Raw genomic sequence first — 27668 nt, forward strand, 5'->3', positions numbered from 1 at the left:
AAATGGCTATGCTGATAACAGAAGAGCACTGACAAAATCAATATTTGTCCCTTCTCCCCAAGGGTGGGCCTGCCTCTTTGAGGCTAGGGAGGAGCGCCCGCTATGCACGACTCTCGCTAGGGGTTTGGGCAAGTGGGACCTCACTGGGAGTGACTCCCTCCTAGGGGGCAAGGACACCTGTTCCTGTGATGAACACTGGACCAGCCACACTGTCAGCATATATCCATCTGCCTACTGGGAAGTATAATGCAACATCCTTGCATGTGGCTGTAGCCAATACTGAAGCAAAACCAGAGAAAGTAAACGGTGTCCCTTTGAGAGTCTTGTACTTAACTGAGATAAGGAGAGAAGAGTATTGGACGCAAGGGAAGCACCCTGATGCGAAAGCACGAAGAAGGGGCCGAGTAAGGACTAGCCCTGGACCCTGCAACTTTCAAACCGACAAGGATCGCCAAATGAAGACACTGGGAATCTGGCAAGCAAGGCACGGGGAAAACTGCTGCCTGAGCGGTGTCCAGGACCTGGTGGTGGCACAACCACAAGCAAATCATGGTGGGCAAAGCGCCCGCAAAACTACGCAGAGACCTTAACTGCTGGAGCGAGCAGAGCTCCTGGTAGTTTGCTCCTGAAGAAGGCAGCCGCCTGAGGGGGAAGCCAAGATTGGCACGCCAACGAAAGCAGAGCGGGAGGAAACAGAACCAAGACGGCTACCTGAGCAAGTGGCAAGCTCTACAAGGTTCCCCGTACTCACCTGAAGGCACCGGGGAACATGAGAAAAGCGGGAGGCAGTTGGGGAAGGAACGCATGAAGAGTACAACTCATCCCAGTCATGAACTGCATGACAACTAACTTGACAATCCCAAAGAAGAGACACATGGACAAAGTTAACGGGCAATTTGGAAAGCTTGTAGATCGAATACCAAATTATCCCAAAAGGGTAATAGAGACAAACAAATATCATGAGTAGGTAGGGATCTGGTGTCATAAGCCAAGTAGGACGACTGGAGAAAACATGACCCAAAGCTGTGTCTCAAGAAATCTGGTATAGTACCAAGAGAGTATGAGAATAGAAGAGAAAGCACTAAAGATAGATACCAGGAAAGCAACATTATACTAGGGGATCAAGTCCCACGTAATCTAATCAAGGATGAATTTAGAGACTATAAAACAAGAGACAAGAATGCACAAAAGTATGTAAAAACTAATTGGCCACAACACATCCTTCAAGAATGCAGGCAAACCAAGAGTGTTGTCCAAGAATTAAAAGACCTCATGGAGGAGTAGCCAGCTTTTTAGAAGATTATAAAAAGAGTAAACAGATGAAACAAACATTTCATCCAGAGACTATTGAATACATCCCAAACCCAAGAGAATAAGGAGCTTATCTTGGATGAAGTCGTTTATCTTAGTGGTAGTGTCAGGTAGGGTTAGGTTTGGAGAGAGGACATTTATATTTTAGGACTCCTTGAAGACAACCCTTAGTTCTTGTAGATAGGTAAGGTGGATCCTTTAGCGATAGGGAAAGTTAGGTCTTAATATAATTTCACTACTCCTTCCGAACAGTCAAAGCACCCAGAAACCTGAAATGCAGAGTGTGGAACAGAGTTAATTTCAATGCCTCAGCCTGAAATATTGATCAAGGAAGTGCTCATGAACAGTGGCTGTGAGAATTTGAAAAAAGTAGCTAGGTTAATAACTGGTCAAAGGATTAAATGGGCATCAACGCAAGGAAAGAATAAAGTAAGCCTGTCTAAAGCACAGATACTCTCAGTGATATGTCCCACTCTGTCACATGAAGGCATGGCAAGCCCATATACCAACATTTCAACAAATACAATTTTACCAAAGGAATTTTGAATGAATTTATTTTACTGAAAAGTGGTGTGTACAGTGCATAATAGGTGGAGTGTGGGGTAAGGGTATACGATAAGGTAGGGAGGGGTGAAGGGGGGATGCAGGGGCCTCCCCCGCAATACAAACAAAAGTAGAAAAGGTAAAAAGTGGTATCCAGTCATTGCCTTGACAGCCAAACCATCGACAACCATACCCTTGGTAAAAATGCATCAAAAAAAAAATATCAAATGCTTTTTCTCTCAATGGTAAAGGGTTAAGTTTAGCAAAAAGGGGTTTTAAATAAAAAAAATGCATTCAATGGTTTCTGTATGGTTGTCGATGCAATCACTATAAACCGTAAAAAGTTTTAATTTTGTTTTCAGTGAAATAAATTGTTGCAGAAATGTACATATTTACAATTAGATATTTTAATTAGATTTTTACTTCGATATAATAGCAATATTTGGTACACGGATACACGCACATGTAATCACAGGTCTCGAGTGCAGCCACCTCTTAATATTAATCTTAAAGGAGTTGAAGGGAGATATGGCTCTTCACGAAACGGGGATATAGTTCCATAATTGCGCCACCAAGACTGGGAAGCTAGAGCCTCCTGTTTGAGTTTGAAATTGGGTATTCAGTGGCTATTAGATTGCGCCTTTCTGATAGATTTACCAAACACTTCAGAATGACCTATCAATGAGTTATAGTGGAGCGTTGGAGTGATTTGAACTGGATTCGGTCGTTGATGGATAGCCACTTGGTGGAGCCTCTCACGTAAGAGATATGCTGAGTTTTGGGGATGCCCAAGGCAGACCTTCAGGCATTGTTCTGGAGTGTCTGGAGTTTATTAGTACTGTGTTTACTGGTGCCTAGATATAGGTAGTCCAACTTAGAGAGGATTAGGGCCCTCGCAATCGTGATGCAGCTTTCCGATGACTGGAAAGGTTTGCATGCATGAATCAGTTTACAGATGTAGCTAGTGGCAGAGGCTCTGGCGTTGATTTGTTTATTGAGGTAGAGTGCTGAGTACAGGTAGAAGCCTACAGTTATTTCCTTAGAGACTGATCTTAATTTCATCAATGACAGTTGTATTGGGAGAGAGTTTAGTCAGTCTGTTAGGAGACCCGACAATTAAGAGCTCCATCTTTTTGTCATTGAGGCATAAACCATGGGTGTCCATCAAGGATTGAATAATTAGGTAGATTTTGTTAAACATGGTTACATCTTTGTTGTAGTATCCTTGGATGGGGGATGAGAATCTGGGTGTCAGCATAATTGGTATATGAGACACCCAGATTGTCAAGTATCTGGAAGAGGGCCTTAATAACTATATTATACAGGGCTGGAGAGACACAAACCCTTTGGTACTCTACATGTGATAGGTACTGGGTCTGCTGCGGAGGAAGGCGAGAGGTCTCATGGATCTATTATCCAGAAAGGAGCTAATCCATGTGGTGTGTCCTTGGAAAAGTGGGCAGCTGTTTTTTTAGATGGTTGCACAGGACATTGTAGTCGAACACGGCGGATAACTCCAGAAGGAGAAGGATGGAAGCTTCTCCTTTGTACAATGTATCATGCGGGCATTCTATATAAGGCTCACTGTGTAAAGCTTCATGAAAAAGGGTTCATGATGGGGGTAATGGGCATACTTTCAGGACTGGGAACTAGGTTTCCTTGTCAATTGACAGCTGCATGGACCAATCTTAACTTTTTCTGCTGGAGGTTGCTTATTGGATTATATGGCAATAGTTTTGTGCTTCTACAGGGCGCATTTGCCATTTCGTTGCCCCTCCACTTTATGGTGGTGCTGTAATCAGTCCCATGCATTTCTTTCCCAGAATGTGACCACCCCACAAACCGAAGCAGATCTCATGCTTATGAAAATTGGTCAGTACCATTTTAGAGATTTACAATACTCACATCCTGGCTCAGTGCAGAAAACGTCTTTTGTAGTTCTTTTGCAAACTCTAGATTGTGAAGGATTTCATCATATTTCTCAACTGCCTCCTGCATTAAAAAAGTTGCACAAAAAGAATGCCAGATGAAATAAGATAAAAAGTAGAAACAAATGACTCCCATTTTCCCACACCATGAATTTATGAATTACAACCCACTCAATATTCCCAGGAATGTTGAAATACAATGTTGCTAAACAAGGATGGAATGGTCCAGGTTTACAAAAAATGCCAATAAACATAAGGGTTAACATTGTGCAGGAGCATAAAGGACAGTGCTAAAAATATTAAATGTCCAAAATCTATTAACTAACATTTGTTGCATGAGACCCAAAATATAAATTCATTGATACTTTACAGAATGTGATTTACTGACTACTTTAGAGGCAAGAACAGTGGTCCACGTTGTTTGTTCTAGCTGCTGCATTTCAGTTTGATAGTCTACAAAACATAGCACAAAGCAGTCACTTACCTGGTGATATTCCATTCCTTTTCTATTTGTATATGGTTAAATACATTCAACCTTTACAAAATTCATATGTCAATGTCTAGATTCAATACAATCAAATCCCCATCATCAATTATCAAAAAAATGTGGACTTGTCTTCTACCAAAATATAGCAGATAACAGCAATGAGAAGAACAAAAATAGGAGAAAATAAGACAGGGGTGATTTTAAAAGAAAAAAAAGTCTCGGTCGGAAGTGCTAAACAAAGTTACGAGTTAAAATTATTGGACCCGTTATTCAAACAAAACAGCCGTGAACTTTCACAGATTGTCAGCAAAATGGGGGTCCCGTAATACATTCAAATGGACCAATCAAGGTAGTATTCATTTGTCATGGGAAGGGTGCTTGATTCTTTTGGGAATAACATTCTGGGATGCTATCAAAGCAAGTGTCATCTTGATGTTTCACCCTCAATATATTTAGTCCCACCAATCTTTAACACTTTGCGTCCTTGAGGTCGATATTGAATCCCCCAGATATTTCTATCGCTGCTGTTTAAGTTCAGGGAAGACCAGAATTAGATATGTAAGTGTTTCCATTGGCACTCCACACAGTCTGCAATTATTAGTTCCATCAGTGCTTTTTCCTCTTACATGCAATTTCTGAATTGTCGGTAGTAGATTATGCCTGAAACACAGGAAAAGCTCCCGATGGATAGAGCAAGGACATTTATTTAAGTATCTTGGACTTGTATTTACAGATCTTCCATCTTGATTTAAATCAGCCGGAAGCTTATCTCGAGATTTCTCCATTTCCGTCTCTATCCAATCGCAGACTCGAATTTTGCATTTAGATGCATCCAGGTTTGTTTTTAATGTTTCCATTTCTATATTCGGTCCAGACAATATTGCTCGACAATGATGAGGCCATTGTTTAAATACTTCATCTCTTTGAATAGACACATCAGTAAACAGAATTGGGTAGGAGAGTCACTGGAGCTACATTTCATATAGAGCGTCATGGTCTTCCAGACAACAATTGAATATATGGCAGGTATGCCTAGCTCGTATCTTATCAGGCTAATAGGCTTGCATTCTGGTAAACCGGATTTTTCACCAGACCTTCCCTTCCAGAATGGTCCATTCTTTCCAGGGAAAACAGAAGGGCTTTAGCCCATACACCAAGATTGCAATGACTGTTTATAAAAAACTTTATAGTTGGAATCAACGATAACTCAATATTTTTTATGCATCAACGCTCCTTGAGATGCTAACTTCATGCGAGATCTTATTTCTTCGATACAAGGTTTGTCACCTATGCTCAGATTTATACTTATTCCTAGGTATTGCATGTTGGGTACTTCGATAGGCGTGTTTCCCACATGCCAGGTCAATGCTTTCTTTGGTTTTCTAAAATCAATATTCCTGATTTTAGAAATTTTCAGGATACATATATCAGAAGACATCCCTTGGGAAGCAGAATACCTAATGGCAACAATGGATGTTGTCTCTTTATACACATCCATTGGACATGAGGATGGTAAAAAAGCATGTTTACACTATTTAAACACTAAATCATTGAACTATTTAGAACACACCAAAATAGTGATGGAAATGATCGACCTATGCCTAACAAATAACGTCTTCTCTTTCATGACTAGTATTTTAAACAGGTGCAGGGGACCGCAATGGGCACGACTTTTGCACCTTCGTATGCCAACCTTATGACGGGCGCATGGGAAGAACTAGAGGCATGGGCGGTTATCAATCAGGAACACACAGAATGTGGTTTTGTGACTCAGATACATCAATGAGTTATTCATTATCTGAAAGGGACTGCAAAGGGCTTGTTAGAGTATGTTAAAAAGCTGAACCAAATTCCAAAAATCTAAGATTCACTGAAACTCAGTCGGACACTTACTACCTTCCTTGATGTGAATATTAGAATCGTCAATCAAGAAATAACCTGCAAACTGCATAGGAAAAAGATTGGCTCCAACACACCATTACATGCACTCAGCGGACACATGAAAAATCTGATTTGGAGAGTCCCCTATGGTGAATTTGAGAGACCAATAAGGAATAACACCACCCTAGAGTCTTATGATCGAGAGAGCAAGGTAACGGCCGCAGGTTTCCAACGACAGATGTATCCAAAAAGAGTTGTTGAAAGAGTCTTCCTCAAAGCAAGACAATTAGAGAGACAGACCCTATTGGCTGGCCGTCATAAGAAAGAAAAATTAGAGGGAGAAAACAATAGTGCACGGTTTATACTCGCGTTTGACAGCCAAGTGAAAACAGACATTCTGCAAAAACATTGGTATATTCTGTTAGCAGATCCTGATCTGGCCAACAACCTTAAAGGCCACCCGGAGATAAGCTTTAGGTGAAATAGATCTTTTAAAAACATTCTGGTCCAAAGCTTTATGGCCAAAGAAGAAAAGACACAAACAAATTGGTTGACTAAAGAAGGGTTTTTATAAATGTACATGTAACATTTATAAGTATTCGACTAACTGTGGAACATTTACACATCCGGTGACAGGACATACAGTTGTGATCACAGTGGATCCCCTGCAAAACTGGCCATGTGGTATATGCCCTCACCTGTGCATGCCAGAAATTGTATATTGGCAGCACGAAGTGCAAATTGAAAATTTGCATACAACAGCATGTGCATGCCATTCTGCACAATGATGCAAATTATCCAATGGCAAAACACTTCTACGAATGTCACAATAATATAGACAGCTTCAGATTTTGGCATACACAAAACAGAAATGGGCCTGAGGGAAGGAAATAAGGAGAAGTTGCTAAGACAAAAAGAAACCCGTTGTATACTTGACTTTGAAAGTAAACAGCCTAACAGGCATAATATCGATTAAGAGTTGTATACTTTTCTGGGTTGCTAAAAAACATCGACGTTCCCCAAGAGATAACCAACTGTGAGAAAAAGTGTCAGATAGCAATTATGTGTGCCCTCCAAACAAGTTTGAGCTTCCCCATCGTGTGTGTTTTATGTGAATTTGCCGATCAAAAGTAATGTTCAAAGGCAGAATTTGTGATTGTGAAAATTCAACAAAATTCTTATGAGGGAAAGACGGAATCAGATAAGTTACACTTGTATACAAATGAGTTGAAGACTTATGATATGGCATTTGTAACGCGCCTATACACAAGTGTTTCAAGGCGCGACGAGGCAGGGAGGGGGGGGAAACAGGGGGGGGAAGACAGACAATGATCCTACTAGGTCAGGTGTCATTCAGATCGCGCAAGTGCGGGGGCAGGGAGAAGGGAAAAAGTGCAAGGGGAAGGGGAGAGGGGGAAGTGCTGAACAGGGTAAGTAGAATAAAAAATAAATAAATAGGGCCAGCTGGTGGCAAGTGCAAGGTAAGTGCAGACAAGTGCTGGGAGGGGGGGCTGTAAGGGATGCAGAGACAGTCCCGCAGTGCAGGGGTTGCCAGGGAGGCAGTGCAAGTGGAGAGTGGCTGGGCCAAGGACCGAGGTCGGTGAGAGTGGCCCAGGTGCAGGTTCAGTGCAGTTTCAGTGAAGAATTAGCAGGGGAGAGAGAAAGCAGAAGCAAAGAGGAAGGTTTTGAGGTGCTTCCGGAACCGAAGATGGTTCTCCTCAAGTTTCAGGGAGGCAGGAAGGCTGTTCCAGAGGGAGGCCCCTGCCGCAGAGAGAGATCTACCCCCAGCTCGTTGCTTCGAGAAGCGGCTGACCCTGAGGGAGTTGGCGACAGATGAGCGAAGGGCTCGGGAACGAAGATATTTAGGAAGAGAGAGTTGAAGGTATTTAGGCCCCAGGCCCCAGAAGGCCTTGTGGACAATGCAGAGGTTTTTGAACTTAATCCTCGCAGCCACAGGGAGCCAGTGTAGAGATTTCAGTCCTGGAGAGATACGGTCCCTGGGCTTGAGGCCAAGGACAAGTCTCGCAGTCCTGTTCTGGATGAGTTGCAGAGGGCAGAGAGTAGAGGCAGGCAGATTAAGATAGAGGCTGTTACAGTAGTCCAGCTTCGAGAGAACCAGGGCTCTGGAGACCGTGAGCTTCTGGGGGAAGGAGAGGAAGGGAAGAATACCTCTCTGAATAATGGCTATGAATAGCGAAAGTTGATGAGTTTTAAAATTGCGCTGTGTATATTTGATGTGGCAGACTGACACGTTGGCCCTGTTAAATGAGACATTGGAGACACCTTGGCAATTAAGATCAGCACTATGCACTTTATTTTTAATTGAATATTTTGTCATTGCATTGGGCACTAAAATGCTGCTAGAACACTGAACACCTTAATGAGGCACCAAGTACCCAGACATGATGGTATTGTGACATGTGTCACTGGAGAGACCCTGATAATTAAGATTTGCACTTTGCACCTTATTTTGAACTGAACATGCTGCTATTGCACTTGGCACTTTGGAATTAGGAGAAAATGCTGCTAAAGCACTTTAACGAGGCACTTTATGCAAGGAATTCAGATGGGTTCCAGATGACTATAATAATTATAATTTGTATTATGCATTTGCATTTGGTAATGGAATATGCTACTACGATATTTGTCATGTTGACCCATTGCAATAGGTTTTGACAAAGTATTAAGGATATGCATGAGGCACTTGTTCAGAGATTGAAAGATGCAACATACTGTCAGAATAAGCCACACCAAAACGCATGAAATATTAGTACGTGAGCGCCACAGTGTATACACGACAAACATGCTTTCTTTCAAATGTACTGCACCCAAAACTCCAAAGCACACTAGGCTAAGATGGCAGACATGATTTAGCCCTTAGCAAACAGGACAAATTGGTCCCTCTTCTATTTCCACCCTAAACTTTCCTTCTCCCCCCTCTTCCTGTATTTCCTTCATGTTTTAAATGGTTTATAGACAATGAGGCAAATCGTGAGCAAGCAACGAGCTAGCCGCGGAATGCATCAACGTCTCAGCACTAGTATTGCTGCATTGTGGGAGGACCTACATATTTTGGTCTTTTTTACTTTGAACAGATTTCCATTTTTTTTGGAATGTCACGAATTTTCCCTGGATGAAAAATAAATGAGTAAATTAAGTGAATACATTGGTGTGGACCCGGACTCTTCTCCTAATTTGGATATATATATGGTAGTGGCCGTGTAGTTATGATTAACTTGCTAATTCCATAGGAACAGCACCTTTTGGGCAACTTATAACTTCGCTCGCCCTGGACAAATCCACACAAATGGCCCGCTCTGAATTCTTCTGCAAAGTTTGGTGAGGTTTGGTCCAGTGGGGCGGGCAAAGTTATAGGGGGTCCCAAAATGTCTTTACCCCCATATACTGAATGGGGAAAAATAAAAAAATAAAAACTTGGCTCACGCCTACAGCCCAAACCGCTGGACGGATTTTCACCAAATTTGCAGCAGGAGCAGCAGCTCGGTCCCGAAAGCGTGCTTTTGTAAATTTGGTGAAATCTGTCCAGTAGTTTATTTTTAAAAAGACCAAAAAGTAGGTCACAAAAATTAGTGATATCTATGTATGCTCCGCGGACACTACCCTGTTAGTTCCGTGGACAGGACACGGAATGGTTAATCGGCTTGCGTTATGTCCGCGGACATGCAACGTGTTCGCCGACTGGATGGTCAAGAGCGTGAAGTGCGTCAGATTTTTGGAAACGCCCGCCATCTTAGATTCTCTGTAAAAACAAAGAAACACAACATTGCACTCGTAAAACTTAACAAATAATCTCTGGGGGAGTGAGGAGGATGGAATGTGATATGGCTTCAAGAAGCCAAAAAAGAAAAAGTTGTTTTTTGCCGCGAAGGTCCGCAAACAGTTTGGATGTTCGCTAGCAGTCCTGAAAAGTTTGGACACCCCAGCATTACAGGGTTGGTGAAATGCAGTTCTTGGATGGCTTATAACTTTGGCGCCACTTAATTTTGCATGTATATTTGAGCTGATTCTGAATGAGTATGCAAAGTTTGGTGGGATTCTGTCATGAGGGGGCAAAATTAGAGGGGGTCCCAAAATAATGTAAATTCTTATAAATGAGGTGCCATTTGACAAATCTACAAAGGTTTGCAAAAAGATTATAGATCTAGATGTTTTCGTAAAGTCTGAATGGACTTTGTCAAGTGGGGGCTAGGTTATATGATGATTTTATGTACATACATTTGACACTTTTGAAAAAATAAACCATGGGTGGATTTCCAGCAAACTTGCTTAAGGAGCATTGGCAAGGACCTACAACCATGGTTTTGCAAATGTGCCAGTGTTTATTATTTGACAAGTGTCATAATGTAGCTACAAAATATAGCGGTATACCTTCAGTGAGTGAGGGGTAACAATCACTACCCATGAACAATCACGGGTAGTGATTGTTCCATGACCCGGACAATCTGGCCACTGGCCATGACCACAAGGGACAAAACCTAGGATTAAAGTGGCCATGTCCACCTGGGACTGGCTTTGTGGCAAAGTTATTTGAAATTAGGATAGATCTGAAAGGGAAGAAAAATGTGCTTGTGGTAATATGGTCATAGGGTTCTCTTTGCCTTCTGCAGGCTGCCATGGAAAGCGAAGAGTGGCCCTGTATGGAACCCTTGCCGTCCCCTTCCATCGTGGCCATCTTGGAAAAGGATTTTCCTTCATATCCGGGATGGCCCAGGTGTAGGAAGAAAAATAATATTTAGCACCCCAGGTTCCCGCTTTGGGAACCTAGGGTGCTAATGGCCTTCATCCCCCATTTCAGGGGCTGGAATGGGGGAATAATGGTCCAGAGACCTATTTTTATCCACCCTCGCTTCGCTTGGGCTGATCATTTGAGCTGCTGGGCTGGTAGCCACCATTCCAGTCCCTGGAACGGAGGATGAACGCCACAATATTCCCATTACCATAACACAAAATGGAAATTGAAATGTTGAAAAATCTTATTGAGTCCATGTACTTTAATGAGAAATATAAAGATTGAGTCTCAACATGTTTTTTTTCTTCTATTTTTTAACTATGAAAGGTGGTTCCTAAAGGAATGTCTTTTGTTTTTGGATGCATTTTTTTTGGCAGGAGATCTGAGAACGAAAGGCGGGGAACGCAATGAGAGAAGAGTAACCAAAACACTAATATGGAGGGGTATGTGGACAAGGGAAAATGTTGCGCGTGTGTTATTACTAAGGTAGGGGGCAGTGTTTCTCATGCTCCTTCATTACAGTAGTGGTGGTGGCTCTTGGGGAGGAGGGATGGCATTAGCTGATGCCATTTTAAGATAAATAGCAGTTTTGCTAAAAGTATGTACTGTGTACTAGATGGTTAATGAATAACGAGAAGGAATAGGTATTGGAGCTGTGCAAGGGAAATTTTGAAGTTGAAAGTTCCTAGATCAGTAGAAAATGCAGTTCTGAACTGTCCACAAAGCAGAGATCTTATTGTGAAGTGCAGACAGGTTCACGGACACGTCATGCCGCACGCCAGATGTGGTCATTTGGCACTGTCGGGAAGGTCTGCTATGAAGTCAGATGTTCGTAGACGTTTACGGATCCAAAACTAGTTGAAATTGTTGCAAAAAGTGTATGGAAGTGTTAAAAATGATTCCAGAAGGTGGGAAATGTCAGGGTTTTAAGGTGACATTTTGTAAATTGGACATAAACATTGCTATAATGGGTATATTAGTAAGTTGTAGGAAAATAGCATGCACTGGTAAAAAAAAAAACTATGAAATTCACTGAAAAAAACTGTTAAAGGAACGTTATGGTTTCAAGTAAAATCGAAAAACCCAATAAATTCGCCAGTTATGGTAAGCTAAACCATAACTCATGCCACCACCGTGCACTGCTAAGACTAACACCCAGGACATCAAAGATGACATCACAAATGTCATTGATCACATCACTGACATCACATATCTGGGCAGTTTGTTTTTGTTTATTGACATATAGGCCAGGTGGTTTTGTTCAATGGCAGTCAGAATAATAAAATTGAAAAAGGTGCTATACATCTAGACGTTAACCTGGTCATATGCTCGTTAAGTACTTTCCTTAGGGTTTGGTGTCAGCTCATGGTGCACATACATGGGGAAATGAGCAGGCCTCAAACACACAATTCATTTGTATACATGAAGATAAACTTTAATGTCATTAACATTTTGTGATGATTTAGTCTTTCTTCCTTCCGCACTTTAGTTTCCCTGTATATGCCTCTGATTTGTATGCATTGTGGTTCTTCATATGTATTGTTTGTACCAGCACAAGTGTTGCAAGTCTTGAATTGTTAGCTAGTTATTACATGTTTAACATTACTCAGAACTCTGATATGGTAGCATTCATTATTGTACTATCCAAAATTACAAGATTATAGTGTACTTCTATGGTGCATGCGGCAGTCATTGCCTAGGTTTATATATTATTAGGTTTCTGTATGAACGACAACACTCCAATACAATATTAGAGGAGTACATTCTTTAATAGATTAAGTAGTTCATGATAGGTCTCCTGATCACCCCCGACATCTTGTTACCAACAACAAATGCCTGTAGGGAATTTTCATCAAAATGTATTTCAAATGTGATGCCAGTGATATCAATGACATTTGTGATGTCATCTTTGATGTCCTGGGTGTAAGTCTTAGCAGTGCAAGTTATGGTTGTTTAGCTTACCATAACTGACGAATTGCTGGGGGTTTTCGATTTTACTTGAAAGCATAACGTCCCTTTAACAAAGTTTTTTTCTTTGAATTTCATAGGTTTTTATTAGTCCAACATAACCATAACGTAACTTTAACAAAGTTTTTTCATATATTATATATATATGGAAAAAACAAGGAAAGGTGCGCACTCCAATTCTCTGCATGACCTTCCAGGCCACTGGTGTACTCCTCCGACCGGTTTCTGTGCCAATACACGTCATCAGGGAGGCTGGGTGGACTTGCAGCTCACCGCAGGTGATATATGCCACACCAGGGTTATATATGCCCGGCTTTGGAGTGCCTCACTTTAGGCTACACTCTCCCTCCCCCCTTCTCCCTCCCCCCTTTCTCCACTGTGGGATTGGGTGTCAGCGTTTTCTCTGCTGACCAGATGACTACATCTACCAGTAGCCCTTGCAGCACATTCTTATCACCTGCGGAGAGCTGCAAGTCCACCCAGCCTCCCTGATGACGTGTATTGGCACAGAAACCGGTCGGAGGAGTACACCAGTGGCCTGGAAGGTCATGCAGAGAATTGGAGTGCAAACCTTTCCTTGTTTTTCCATTTTTCGCAGGACCTTGAGGGGTGGAATCCTCAAGACCTGACAAGGTGCCGCACCAGGGTTATATATGCCCAGCTTTGGAGTGCCTCACTTGAGGCTACATTTGACCACCCCCCCCCCTTTCTCCACTGTGGGATTGGGCGTGAGCCTTTTCTCTGCTGACCAGATGACTACTTCTACCAGTAGCCCTTGCAGCAGATTCTTATCACCTGTGGTGAGCTGCAAGTCCACCCAGCCTCCCTGATGACGTGTATTGGCACAGAAACCGGTCGGAGGAGTACACCAGTGGCCTGGACGGTCATGCAGAGAATTGGAGTGTGCAATATATATATATATATATATATATATATATATATATATATATATATATATATATATATATATATATATATATATATATATATATATATATATAGTGACATTATAAACCACAATGGGTGTGATATGCTGTGGTGGTTGTGGCCATAAGCACTGGAGTTATAAGCCACCATGTGTTTTATATAGTGCACGCCCATAGATTCGCTTATCTATGGCCACACACCCAAGACTCTAGGCCCTGGCCACAACCACTGCAGCAGATCACACTCATACATCACACTAATAGAACCGAATATCTATGAGGTGGTTGTTGGCAGGGCGTAGTCTCTTGGGTGCCGCAGGCCATACACCCAAGACTCTAGGCCCTGGCCACAACCACCGCAGCATATCACAACCATAGATACATCTATATAATTGAATATCAGGTGGTTGTGGCCAGGGCCTAAAGTCTTGGGTGCATAAAGGCCATGCACCCAAGACCGAAGTTATAAGCGCCAACGTTATAAGCCACCATGGGTTTCATATACTGAGGTGGTTGTGTCGAGGACCTACAGTCTTGGGTAAATGGTCGAAGGCCATGCACACAAGACCAACATTCTAGGTAATACATTTATAAGCCAGAATAGATGCAATATGTGGCGGTGGTTTTGGCAAGGAACAAGATTGAAGTTATATGCCACCATGGTTTTGATATGCTGTGGTGGTTGTGGGTAGGACCTAGAGTCTTGGTTGCATGGCCGCAGGGTGTAGGCCGTAGGTTATACATCCAAGACTCTAGGCCCTGCCCACATCACCCTATTACAACCATAGATCACACGTATAGATTCAAATATGTAAGAAATGTGTGAAATTATACTTACTGTTTAATTTGTTGAGATTCCATATATTTCTTACATGACTTTAGTGCTTGAAAATATTTTTTCAATTTCTGTGATAAAAGAAAAGAGCATGTTAATGTTTGTATTTTATAAAGACTTATTACATTGTATAAGACATTAGCTTTTTTACCCTCATTTACTTTACAAACCAGTGTACTGTGCATTTTGCTCAGTTTCTGTATTTTTAAATCATTGGGTCTGGGGGAAAGAAATCCTTGTCGGATTTTTTTAAAAAAAAACTTTCTTTGCTACAAACGATTTGTTTCCTTTGAGTGTTCACTTGTTACTTCTGATTAAGGTTCTATAGGTTGGCTTCTTGCAGATTGTTTTAAACAGTTTGATACCTGTTGGCGTATTCTAACTATTTTTTGTTGCAAATCAGTGGTATTGATTTATCTGTGTGGTTGTACAATCTTGGGCAGTTGGATACCTGTTGGCATATTCTAACTGTACAGTTTAATTGAATTTGTTAATGTTGATGTACACATTAGTTATTAAATTTTGGCTTTAAGATTAAATAAGCGTTTGTAAGATTTGCTGGTAATCTCTGCTTAAGGCTAATGCTACCATCATTACATTCGAACCATCCACTTTTCTTTTTAATATAAACAGTGTAGTGACCTGCATTGGTTGTGGTTCCTGCGTGTTGTGAAGGTTTTCTTACCAAGTGACACTTGGCCGTGTGTGAATCCAGTCAGCTTGCAGTTGTTTTTGGTACCATCTGCATTGTAACGTAGAAGCATTAGTATTATGTAGTTACTATGTGTTTGTATCAGTAAGGTGGAGCGATTATCTGAATTTCACATAGCACATAATCTGCCATGGTTTGCATTTTGTAGAAGTTGCTGAAATGGAATGGATTCACAATTAGTATGGATACATACACAAATCGCTCATTAGGGATTTGTTCCTGTGTCACATTGTTACAGAGAGTGTATGTATGTTTCCATATGTATGAAATCTGGAAGATTTTATTTATAGGTAGGTTTTTGTTTTCAAGTACTTGTAGTAAGTACATTAGAAATTCTTGTGGATCTTGTGAGTTTATAGTGAACCTCACCATTCCAACACAGTGGTCCAATACTGGTCTTATTCCGTGAACACTATACGTGTTGTCAGGATTGCTGCGTTTCTATGAAGGACTAACATTTGCAAACACAATTGGTCTGTACTGTGTAAGTAAATGTTGTTAACAATTGGTGGCAATTGAAATAGAATATTCATTGCTACATTTGCGTAGCAACTTACACCAGTTTCATTTGAAAATTTGAATGGACCCGATAGCTCTGAGTGATTTTTTCGGAGTTTGTGTTCCTTTTTTGAAGTACCCGATTTACATTCACCAATAGGTTCTTTGCTTGTGGTAAATTCGTGAAGTATTAGCTTCTTTTGATTTCTTTGAAGGATTTGCAGTCAGATCCTGTTGCATTTCTGTTTGAATTAGTTTTCTTTTACAACAATTTCCTTTTTCTGGAACAGGATTAGGATTTCAGATGGGGTGTACAGTGAACAGTCCATTATATTCTAAAAAGCAAGGAATATCAGCGTTCAGTATACTTGCAAAGTTGATTAGATATAGACCGTCAAGTGTACGTAAGCGCGATAGTGCTATGTAGCTCATGCCTTCTTTAAAAGACTGTTTCCAATATCTATCAATGCTTTGTCTAGGGTAAGACGTTGGGATTTATGAATGGTGACTGCATATGCAAGAGTTAGAGAAAATTGTTCTCTACGTACATACATGTCTTTGAAAAGAAGGAATCTAGCTGTTGAGCGCCCCATCCTTTTTACTTCTGAAATTTGTCAACGTGAATATTGACAAACTGAATGTTGTCAAGTGGGTATGTTTGAAAGCCAACAACTATACCCAGCGCCCCATTAACTAGTCCTTGCTCCACGTCAGGGTTACGTTTAAGCATTACTCTACAATTTAAGGACAGTTTTAATATTTTTTCCAACCCAGCTGTGTTGAAGATTTAATTTTCTAAGGTATTTAGTCTTGTTGTGGCTTGCCGACACATGGGTAGTGTCATACCATGCATGTCCAGTTTGTCTCTGGAGCACATTTCAATTATTGGTTGCATTTTTTTTCCAACGTTATTTCATTGAATTTGGAACAGCTTGCAAGAGTTAGCATTAAGGCCATACAATTGACATTTTTGTGCGCTAATTGTTCCATAAAATCAGCAGCACTTGCGTTATTGCCATAAAGTGCATGGATGTGCCGGTTTTTCAATTCATTAGTAGCATTTTCATTTGTTTTAATACTCTGCGTAGTTCCATTGCAACTTCTGTAGAAAGTTTATAATAGTCTAATTTGTTTTGGTGTTCTACTGGAAGGAGTAATAAATTGGTGTAAAGTCACACCGCCTATGTTGTAGGCAGCTAAACCTGTGGGGGCAGTTACAACAGCTGACAGTTTGTCGTTTGTCAATTGTTGAAGGAACTTGCCGATTTTGATTAAGAATGTTTTGCCTGAACAAGCTTCCCCACTGACTTACAGCAGTATAGGTTTGTAATTTTGGCAGGAACATTCTTTATGTTCGTGCTGTACACCATGTGCAATTTCTTTTGTGAGTTCTTCAAAAAGGTGCGCTGGTCTTTGTTAAGTTTTGATTGTAGTACACTTAAGTCTTCTGTATGTTCTTCATAGTGACGACATGGCGTTTTCCACTTCTTATTGCTAATTCTGCCTCATTTGCCATTAGTGGCTGTCCTAGTGGTTGACTTCCTGTTATAGAAGGTCGACTACTGTCCTTACCTAGTTGGGCCTGGAGTTCTTAGTGTTGCTGTTCATTGTGCAACATTTTTTTGTACTGCATAAAGTTCACTTAGGTGATCGCGCTTTCATTTGCTTTGAAAGCCTCTTCATAGCAGTCAAAGTTATCTAGTATCTTCCTCTTTTCTCCATGGTTTAAAAAGTTGTAGTAGGGACATTTAATATAGTTTTTTGTGTTGAGGAGTTTTTAATGACCATTTAACATGATTAATTAAGCTTCGTTTGGTAAGTTCCACTAAGCTGCCTTCACAATCTGTCACTTTATCTACCTTTGCTTTCATCAGGTTTTGTATGCAAAAGTTTTGGGCTATGTGGTATAGAAACATGGTTTCCAAAGTGGTACTCCTGTTCGGGTAGTATGTGTACAGTAAATTGTTCTTTAAAATGTCTTGGCTGTTGGGATCATTTTTGGCTATTGTTTCTATGTCCTCATATGATTTGAGAACTTCCTAGATTTAGCAGGACCAAGAATTAGCCATAGTATATTTTCAGTTTTTCCATACAAAGCAGTACCGGTTAAACAATCTGCAGCTTCATAGGCACCACATTCTCTATGTGAGCATTTTTATGCCTAGGCTGTACAATTTCTGAGATAGTGTTTAGTCTGACTATAGGTCATTCCAGAGGTCTTGCAACTCTTTTTTCTGCTTTTGTTAAGTAGGCTTTAACATCCCATGCAACTGCAGTGGAATTGTCTGCAATGTACTGCACATCTATGTTTGCATTCCATAAGAGAGCAATGATTGTAATAATTGACATTTTGATTCTTCTGTTCTTTATGCAATACGTGTTCTTAGGTAATTTACCTTTAACACTATGTCGAACTGAAGACATGAAGTTGTTCACTTCACCCGTTTCTGTAACTGGTCTAGGGAAACCAAAGTGGCATTTGGTGTAGTATTTCCCTTTGCTTTTTTATTTGCGACGACAATATTTGCCACATTTGTGTCTTTGAAATTGTACAATTTGTCGAAGGTCACTATGTGTCCTTTGTGAAGGGATTTGACAAGTGACATTTTTGGATGAACTGCAAAACAGTAGCATCACTGTCCTGACCAAATGTAGGTGCACCTTTAATCCATAAAAGCATGTGGATATGTGGTGCTCCTCTGGCTTGGTATTCTTTTTCTCCAAAAAGTGTTGCACTTCTCCGAGGGGAGAAACAGTGTAGCATAGCAATGAAACGATGGTGGAAATATCTTGAAACATTAACAGGATCTAGAGAGCAAAGTTCTCCAGATGTTAGTATATCTATGTTGGTTTTGTTGTTTGATATGCGTAGGAAATCATGTAAATCTTCCCATGCATATTCTGCACAACTTAATGTAACCAAGTGGGTGGTCCAAGGTTTCTGATCATGCAACGAATATCTGACGTCAGAACCAATATTCTTGTACCACACATGTTTGCAAACAGATTTGTTATGCTTGATTGTAAAACCTTTCTTGCACTTTGTATTAATTGCATAGCTGACATTTTGAAAGTGGGTTCCAGATTTCAATATGTGTGCAATGGTTATAGGTCAAAGTTCGAAAACAAAGGCACGAATGCCTTTTTTTCCCGACAATAAAAGGACCGAAGAAAAAAGATGGACATTTTTTTATGGGAGGGTTGCGATACTTTTTTTCGGTTCTTTTGTTTTGCAATCGAACCTTTGACCGGACACCGTGTGCAACTCCGTAACATAGGGTTGCTAGTTCACTTTCAAAGAGTAGGTGGAATATGTATTCTACATTTTGTTTAAATCTGGGATCTTCAGAATACATTCTTAATGAGCAGTATTCTGATGCTGTTTTCCGAGCGGGTCCATCGTATCTTCCTCCTTTGGCAGTAGGAAATAGTGGAAAAGCACATGCTTCTATACTTTTCTCCCATATGCCGATTGGTGACCCCTTTGGTTTGTCACATTTGATAAATATCTAGTGCATCATCTATGCTCTCATTAGAGTGCAATGGATGAATTGTATAATGGTCTAAAAAAGTGGATACTGCAGCAGGATCCAGAAGTTCAAATTGACCAGCTTCTGATGAGTCTTTACTCATTTCAGTTGTTTCCCTTAAGCTTTCAATATTTATGACTTTGTAGTATTCATTGTGTTTCAGATATTGCAAGGCTTGTCTAACTTTATGTAAGTCCACGAGTTGTTGCCAAATTTTTTTGTCTTGTTGGTACACCATTTACTAAGACAATTAAAGAATTCTCTATTGGACCATGCACTCCTAGAGTGCACCTTTTCTGTCAGATCTAATGTTAAACCACAAATGCCTTTCACCAATTCAGAGGGAGGCTATTTTGCGGTTTTTGGTTGAAGGTGCATTATTGCTTGAAATGGGTGTACTGTTTAAATTATGACTCATACAAATTGGGTTGTTGCAGGGGTTTTGGTAGTGGGAATAATTCCAAATTATTTGTGATAGCATGTGAAGGAGTTTGGTTGTTAAGTTTTGTAGTGCAGCAATTGCAACATTAGGGGTTCACTTATTTGGTATTTGTTTTCTGCTAAAAAGGTACAGAGCCAAACAAACCATTTGGAATGTTCATTGTTTTCTATTTTGTATGTTAAGTCTATAATTTGTCTTACTTTTGTAAAAAGTTCTGCGGCAACACACATGGTTTGGTACTTCAGCGGATGTAGGTTTAAATTTTAGTATTTCTTTTTTGTATGTGTGTAATAGAAGGTTGCCGTGTGCAGAATTGTTGCTAATCGGTTCTAAAACTATTGCATTTTGTACGTGGCTTTCACTTCCAAAATATTTTCTCTGGATATGGTCTATTTCTTCTTGTAGGTATTTGGGTGTACCATGCAGAAGAGTGTTATTTAAATTGGCTAGTTCTAAAGCTGGACTTTTAGCATAGTACAGTTTATACACTAGATTTTACATTTGAATGATGTGTTGATATCATTTTGATTTCATGGAAGGTGCTTTTGCAAATAGGTCCTGAAATGCAGGCTAATGAATGCCCTTGTAGTCCTGTGTATTTGCGCACTGGACAGGTATCCATATTTTGCAGCACTTTCATTTTGATTTTGTCTTTACCCTTCACATACTGATTGAGGAACTGGCGTAAAGATTTGAATAATTTGTTAGGAATGTTACACAATGACGTGCACGGCCATTTGTATACTGGATGGTCTGGTTCAGTCGAATGGAGAGGTAATGCAGAGTTTTCTGGGGGAACTTTGGTAAGCAGTGTTTGTTCCGTGATGGTATTGATTTGTTCATATCCTTGTCCACTGCTATGGATGGCAATTGTGTTTGCTAATTTTGTTTGTATGCTTCATTAAAATAAATATTTAAGAAGTTATTTTTGCTGATATTCCTATTGAGAGGTTTTTGTAGTTTAGTACTTAGTTTTGTTAGTGGTTTCATCATGCTTATAACTACAAATAACTTCCTTTTGAGAATGAATGCATGGTCTACGAGAGCTTCTAGGATTAATCTACGATACGTTTTAAGGGTGGTGGATGATTTCACTCTTATTAGATTCTGAAGGACTATGTGGCGGAACAGTTTTGCTAAAATACTTTTGCTATGGTTTCTTCCTACTATATCAGGATTTATAGGAGCAGTGTTAGCAGTAGTCATAGCCGAATTCTTGTTAAGCATTTTCTGTATCGTGCCACATTTTGATAGAGGAGGCAAAGTTCCTGTAGTTGAAAATTCATTTGTTTTGCTAAATGACTGCATTAGCTGTTTTGTTTTAATTTTTTGTACAAACTGTTCGAGATGGATGCTTACTTTGGACACTTATTTTCATTTGCTCCATTTCTGCGTTCCTTTCTACAGACTTGCTTTTTGTTAGTTAGGCATTCTTTGGGGTCTGTTGGAAAAAAAATAAGGTATGCGTTGGTCTGTTTTACCATGTATGTGCATGCGTGTATGAGTTTGATGGGGAAGATGTGGTGGTGTGTGAATGTGCATTGGGCAGTTATGAGCTCAGAAGGCTTTTCCTCTGTATGTTACTACACTGCAGTTCAGATGAGAGTAAAAAGTGAGCTAGTGGTGAGAAGCATTAATAGTAAACGTAATGGTATAAAATTAAACCAGTTCTTTGTTTTCTAGTACTACCATTCTAAGGGATGAATATGTTATTTGTGTTCCAAAAAAAAAGATGTGTGCCATTCTGCCTGCTAATCTCCGTTTAATAAATGTGGATTTGTGGGCAGTATTGTTCAGAAATCGATTTTTTTTGGTGTGCAAATTACATACATAACCCACACACTGAGCAGTAAGAATGTAAAGGTAGATTTGTACTTTTTTGTGCAACTACCAGGTTTCTTCGGATATGTTTGCAGTGTAGATGCTGTTGATTTTTAGGAGAGAGGTCTTCACTGCAATTGTAAAAGTAAGAAGTTAGTAATTGTGCGTTTATAGCACTGATGTTAATGTACATGTTCATTTTTCAGTTTGTGGAAGTATTCTCCTTTGATATCTCGACACAGTGTATGCGTGCATTTCATTCGACTATGTGCAGCCTTTATATGTTATTTGAAATAGCTTATTTGAACCTGCTTTGCAAATGAGTACAATTTTAAGTTCATGAAATTCCCTTGTTTTTTTGTAGCTGTGTTGCAGATAGCAGAGAGGTTTGGAAGTGATGGGTTATTATAGTAGTATTCAAATTTGTCCCCGTCTTTCATATTATAAGTAGGAATGCGAAAAATCAGGAGCACCTGAGACGGAGATGTCACCACAGCAATGGGGAACGTTTATTTTTCTCGTACTATTGTATTGGAAGTAGCATTAATTTAGGCGGCAGACAGTAAAAAATTGTGACAGATGAAACATCTAGTTTCGCGCGTAAATCTGGAGGGTTGGCACATATGTATAGGTTATGTGCGAAATAGTAAGTAGTGCGATTTTTCAATGACATCTCGGAAGTTTCGCACATAAAGCGGGAGCGTTGGTATGTATATATTGGCTATGCAGATTTAGTGGCATTCGTTTAAATGGAATCATAAGAGTTGCACATGTACTCTGAATAAAATATGCATACCTGTACTTTGTAATCATGCATGTGGGTATGCATGGAGCTGTAAGTAGAAATCCTCGAACCCTGCACAGTACTTTTTGTAGCAGGTGCTTTGCAATGATAGACTTGTATTCAGAGTGATCAACAGTACATTTGAAGTGCGAACTCTAATGACGGAGTTAGATGTAGAGGTCGTGGATGTGGATGGTTGTGGGACTGGATGAGGGAATGGATTCGCAAGTGATGTGGAAATGGTAGAAGGGCTGGCCAAGAGTTACGTGCCGCACGGACACCGCACTTGTCTGTGAGTAGGGCGTGCCACATACGGGGTTTTTCAGCAAGTCCAGCATGGAAAGGGGACTGTAGGGATCATCAGCCAATCAAATGTTGACATTGTTGATTTGCGCAGAAAGTGTGTAGTGAAGATGGCAGAAGTGGAGACAGTCAGGGCGTTGGTGTTTGGAGATATTTTTGTCCATGGTTTACAGCACTATTCTGAATGTAGGCATGTGGCAAACAATTTGAATGTACGAGGAGTGGAGGTGGTGTGGAGCGCTGCGACGGATTGCAATGTAGAGGCAATTCTCAAAGTTTGCAGGGATATGCGTAGGATGAACAGTCCCCATGTTGTAGTTTTGCACTATGGTGCTTTCCATTTGGGCTACATGAGTTCATCTACTTTGTTGGGAGATTTGGAACAGTTGGTTCAAGCAGTCATCAACATCTTTCCAACCGCTAAAGTAATTTTATCTGGCTTACTCCCTCGAGCAAAATGGGACAACAGTTCTGTTTTTTGTCCTGATCAAAGTATTGCTAGGTGTGCAATCAATCGCGGCATGCGTGCTTTCATGTTAAGCGCTCGTATGTTTTTCTGCAGCCACGAGAACATTGTTTCCAGTAATACTGCTTATTTTGAAGCAGATTGTGTTTCTTTATCTTTTTTGGGAAATGCCATGTTCTTTTGGAATGTAAGGCTAGCTTTGGAGAAGGTTATGTAATGATTGTAGGAGTAAACTAAGGAAAAGAAACCAAAAAAATACGAAACAGGTGTCCGTCGGGCATCTGCAAAAAAAAAAAAATGCCTCTTTTCAGAGCCCACCTTAAAAGGGAAAAGGGGAACACTTAAAATATACAGTCATGCTCAGATCCACTACATGTCCGCAGACATGGCGGTAGTCTGCAGGCAGCGCGTTCTACATATGGGGATTCTGGGGTGAAGAGGCATGCAAATGAGAATGAAAGTAAAGTTCTGTGGGTGTGTTGTGAATGCAGAGATTTAGTGAGAACGTCTTTTCCCTGAGAGGAGAACAGACAGCTATGGCTGTGTGTGCTCGAAAACAGATTATCTGGATTTGGTTGAAGGTGCATGCAGAACGCTGCGGTATATCTGCAGATCTTGGATTCCCTCATGTGGAAGTGCACTGGCATGGAGTGCGTGGAATGAAGTGGCTGGACTTGGTACCTCTCTGCTACTTAACAGAGCGTCATCCTGATATAATTATCATTAATTGTGGAGGAAACAGTTTAGGGCAGGCCTGGAATTTCTTTGCAATTTGCAATGAAGTAAGGACTTGAGAAGGTCATGGACATGTTTCCAAATTGCTAAGTAATTTTTTTCACATATTGCACAAAGACAAATGTGGCTGCATTCTTCTTTATATGGTCCATAAATGGAGAAAGCGAGGCACAAAGTCAATAAGGCTGTTTGTGCCTTTCTAAGATGTTGGCATGTCCTCTTTCCGCAATGAAAATATGTTTCATAGCACATTCATCTTTCGCAGAGATGGAGTCCATCTTACATATGCTGGCAATCAGATTTTTCTTCAAAATGTACAAAATACATTGCAACCTTTTTTGCCATTATAGTCACCTATTTTGCATTACATGTTGAGGAATCCAAGTTTTTCAAACACACACCACCACTAAAAGGCTCTTTTCAGAGCCACCACATGCTGCCAGAGAAAGGTGCATTGGTTTTGCTACGGTTGCACCCTAAAATTGTGTCTGTCCTAGGGCTGTCCGCTGACTTTTTGAAAAATGCGGGGTCCTACACCGTTTGATAGTTCTTTTTAAACCGAGAAAAGTTGCTCTGTAAAGAGCCTTTTTATAAATGGTTTTATATTGATTTATTTTTTATTTTTTACACACGACACTAGGAGAGGAGGGGAAGGGACACCAACCACGGGGATAAGAAAGGGCAGGTGGAGAGAGAAAGATGTAGGGTGGGCCTTATTTAGGTAGGTAGATCTTCTGGTGCTCTGTGACCGAAGTCTCGAAAGCACTTCGAAGACTCGTCCCCCCTGCAGAGTACTGCGTCGCAGTACATACACAATATTGTGAACTCGAAAGGTAAGGGTCAACAGCATCGCGAATGGCCTGTGAGGCAGCGGGAGGGATGCGCTCTGCCACAGGAGTGTCTTGTGGAGAGTGGATCGACACTGAGGATGCTGTGGAGGAACTCAACCTACTACGTTCTTTACATGGTACCACCTTGTGAATGTCCGCACCGTGGAACAAAGTTAGGTGTCGTTTCATGGTTGTTGTACTAAAGCTGTACGCACCAGGTCTCCCACGACTCCGCACCAAATTGCACTTTTTACAGGTGACCAGGTTCGCACGTGCTTTTGATATGTTAACAAAAATGGTAAACTGCCACACCCACAACTCCTGGAGAGTGGTGGTGGTAGTAGGGAGTTCCCCCACCTCATTCTCTTCATCTCTTCTTCTTCGCTCTCTACATCCTCATGCGCATTTCCCTCTGCAGGCCCTTGGGAAGGTGGTGGAGGGTTTGGGGGTGGTGCTGAGGCTGATGTAGCAACAGCAGCCATGAATGCCATTAGGGTTGGTGAGATAATCTACGCTAGAGCACTAAAGGCAGCAAAACTCAATCTACAATCGCATGAAGATGAGCTCAGGGGTGTGGCCTTTTATAGGGGTGGAGGGGTGCGCCTCGTGACCATATCGATCACTCAAAAGCGTTGAAAAAGTTCCAAATATGTGGAAAGCTAGGGCCATTTTATGGGACATGTGAAATGGTGATTTTGTATTGTGCAGACAAGCCAAATTATTTTACAAGTTCTTTTGAAATGTTGCGGAAGCAGACAGTGCTCAAATTAGAGCACACGCTCAGCGTGGGTGCAGTCACATGATGACGTCGTGAACACATCCGCGAAGGAAATGGGTGCCCGCAGGACACCAAAAGCACAGGAATGGTCGTGCACATTTGTGATGTCATCTTTGATGTCCTGGGTGTTAGTGTTAACAGTGCACGGTGGTGTCGTGAGTTATGTTTGCTTAGCTTACCATAACTGGTGAATTTCAAGGCTTTTTCGGTTTTACTTGGAAACATAACGTCCCGTTAAAGTTTTACTATATATATCAGTTTGGTTTCTTTGCATGCCAATCAGCGTCTGATCTATGATCACAAGATCCGCATACAACATCCAGCTTATGTTATGGCCATTTGTTTTACGTGGAAATGCTTTGACTGCGTTTAAAGTGTCTTCAAGGTCAGATATGTATATTTTGAATAGTTCTGCAGTGAGTGGACATCCTTGCTTCAGTCCCCGAAAGATAGGTATGCTTTTACTAAGTAACCCTTTGTTATTTAGTCTTAATTGGATTGAGGTATTGGAATATAGAGCTTTTATCGGTTCTAAGATGTTTTGCAGACAGTTCCAACCACTCATTTTTTCCACAACAGCCCCGGATCTATGCCGTTAAAGGACTGAGTCAAATCAATTAAAGCTGTATAAATCTGAGCTGGTTATTGTCCTTGATTTGAGGAGGTTCAGGATAAACAGGTTTAGACTACAACAGACGCCTCTGACAAATCCGGTTTGTCTTTTGTCATAGCGTCTAGATTAAAGTACCCAATCCTAAAATCTTGCTAAGATTATATCAAAGCAAATTTTACCCAGAAAGTCGAATAGCGCAATGGGATGTAATTCCTCGAGTCCGATCTTCAGATGTTTTTTAAAGATGGGTATCTCAATTGCTTTGTTCCAGGAACCTGCGATTTTCCCTTTCTGGACATATTAAATAAAACCATGCAGAATTCTGCCGACTCCTCTTTAGCTGGTTAGATGGGCCATCTGGCATGGAGCGCGTGAATCACTTATTTTCCTCAGTAACATGATGATGATTTCTTATCTGTCCAAGTTCAGTTCCCATTGGTAGTCAGGCAGTTTATATTAATCTGGAATGTCACTTGGTTGTCCAAATAGTGTACTGAAAAATTGTACCCATCCTTTGTCTACAGCGCAACTTTGGCGTGCTATCTGATTTCCATCTAAATTGTTTAACACTGACCACAACGATCTAGAATTATTTGAAGCAATGATTCTTAGCCTCTCTTCTGTGTAATTTTGGGCAATGCTCGATTTATGAATCCGCAACCAATTGTTATATTTCTTTGCACTGTCTGATCTGTTTTTTTGCCTCGCATCCTTGCAGTGATTTTAGATCTTTGTTCAATTCTTTTTTTCGGCAATCTCAATGTTATACGAGAATTTATTTGAAATGTGGTTTCAAAATTTAATGGCAGTGTGGTTTTGAAATCAGTTAGAAATGGTAGATGGTTACAATCTGATATCCCATCTACTACTGTGTTTAGTTATTGTCAGGCTGAGATCCTGGTGTCTGCAGAAGCTGCTGAGCCCCCGACAATCCACCCAAAATGTGGCACTCTGAGCTGATACTATAAACTGCTCAGTTTACCTCACTTCCAGGGGAAAGGGGAAGGGACAAATTAACAAACACCAGGCTGGAAGCTAAGACTAGCTGGTTCTTCACCTGTGGTAAAACATAAACATATAATACACCTTGTTATTCATGAGGCACTATACTAACCTTAAGTATCAATATCCTTTACCAAATAAAGTAAAAACCATACCTGGAACTTCTCTACAAAATGCCCAGAGAAGTAATAAGCTGACTAGACTTCCTTACTAGTTGACTTGAATCTCAACGCTCATTCAGCCTTCTTAGTAGGTCCATGAATGTGAAATTAACTTTGCAGGAAATCTTCTTTAAACTCAAGAAGCTTGAACAAAGTCTTAGTTCATTAATAGTAAATGGAAGTTCTAGTGTTTCTGGAAAGTATTTATATTTCTTCTTATTAATTTCTTTTTAGAGTGTTTTTACTTAAATAAACAGTTCTTGAGACTTGCGTCAAAAATATCACGTGGAAATCTCTTGAACTCGCATAGGGATCCAAACTGCGTGAAGATCGTTGAAGCGCTGCAGTCGAAACCGCGGGAAAA

General features: G+C 40.6%; 1 protein-coding gene across 13 annotated transcripts in view; it reads right to left on the minus strand.

The window, feature by feature from the left end:
* The window catches only part of CAPRIN2 (caprin family member 2), a 2777496-nt gene that overhangs the window by 2564695 nt on the left and 185133 nt on the right, over positions 1-27668 (minus strand). For all 13 annotated transcript variants that reach the window (XM_069628538.1, XM_069628546.1, XM_069628537.1 and 10 more), the window contains exon 4: positions 3760-3846. In XM_069628538.1, coding sequence (XP_069484639.1) covers positions 3760-3846 — 87 coding nt within the window. The remainder of the gene's footprint in view (positions 1-3759; positions 3847-27668) is intronic.

Source organism: Ambystoma mexicanum, chromosome 12, assembly GCF_040938575.1.
Source record: "Ambystoma mexicanum isolate Mex_15411 chromosome 12, UKY_AmexF1_1, whole genome shotgun sequence".
Taxonomy (NCBI): domain Eukaryota; kingdom Metazoa; phylum Chordata; class Amphibia; order Caudata; family Ambystomatidae; genus Ambystoma; species Ambystoma mexicanum.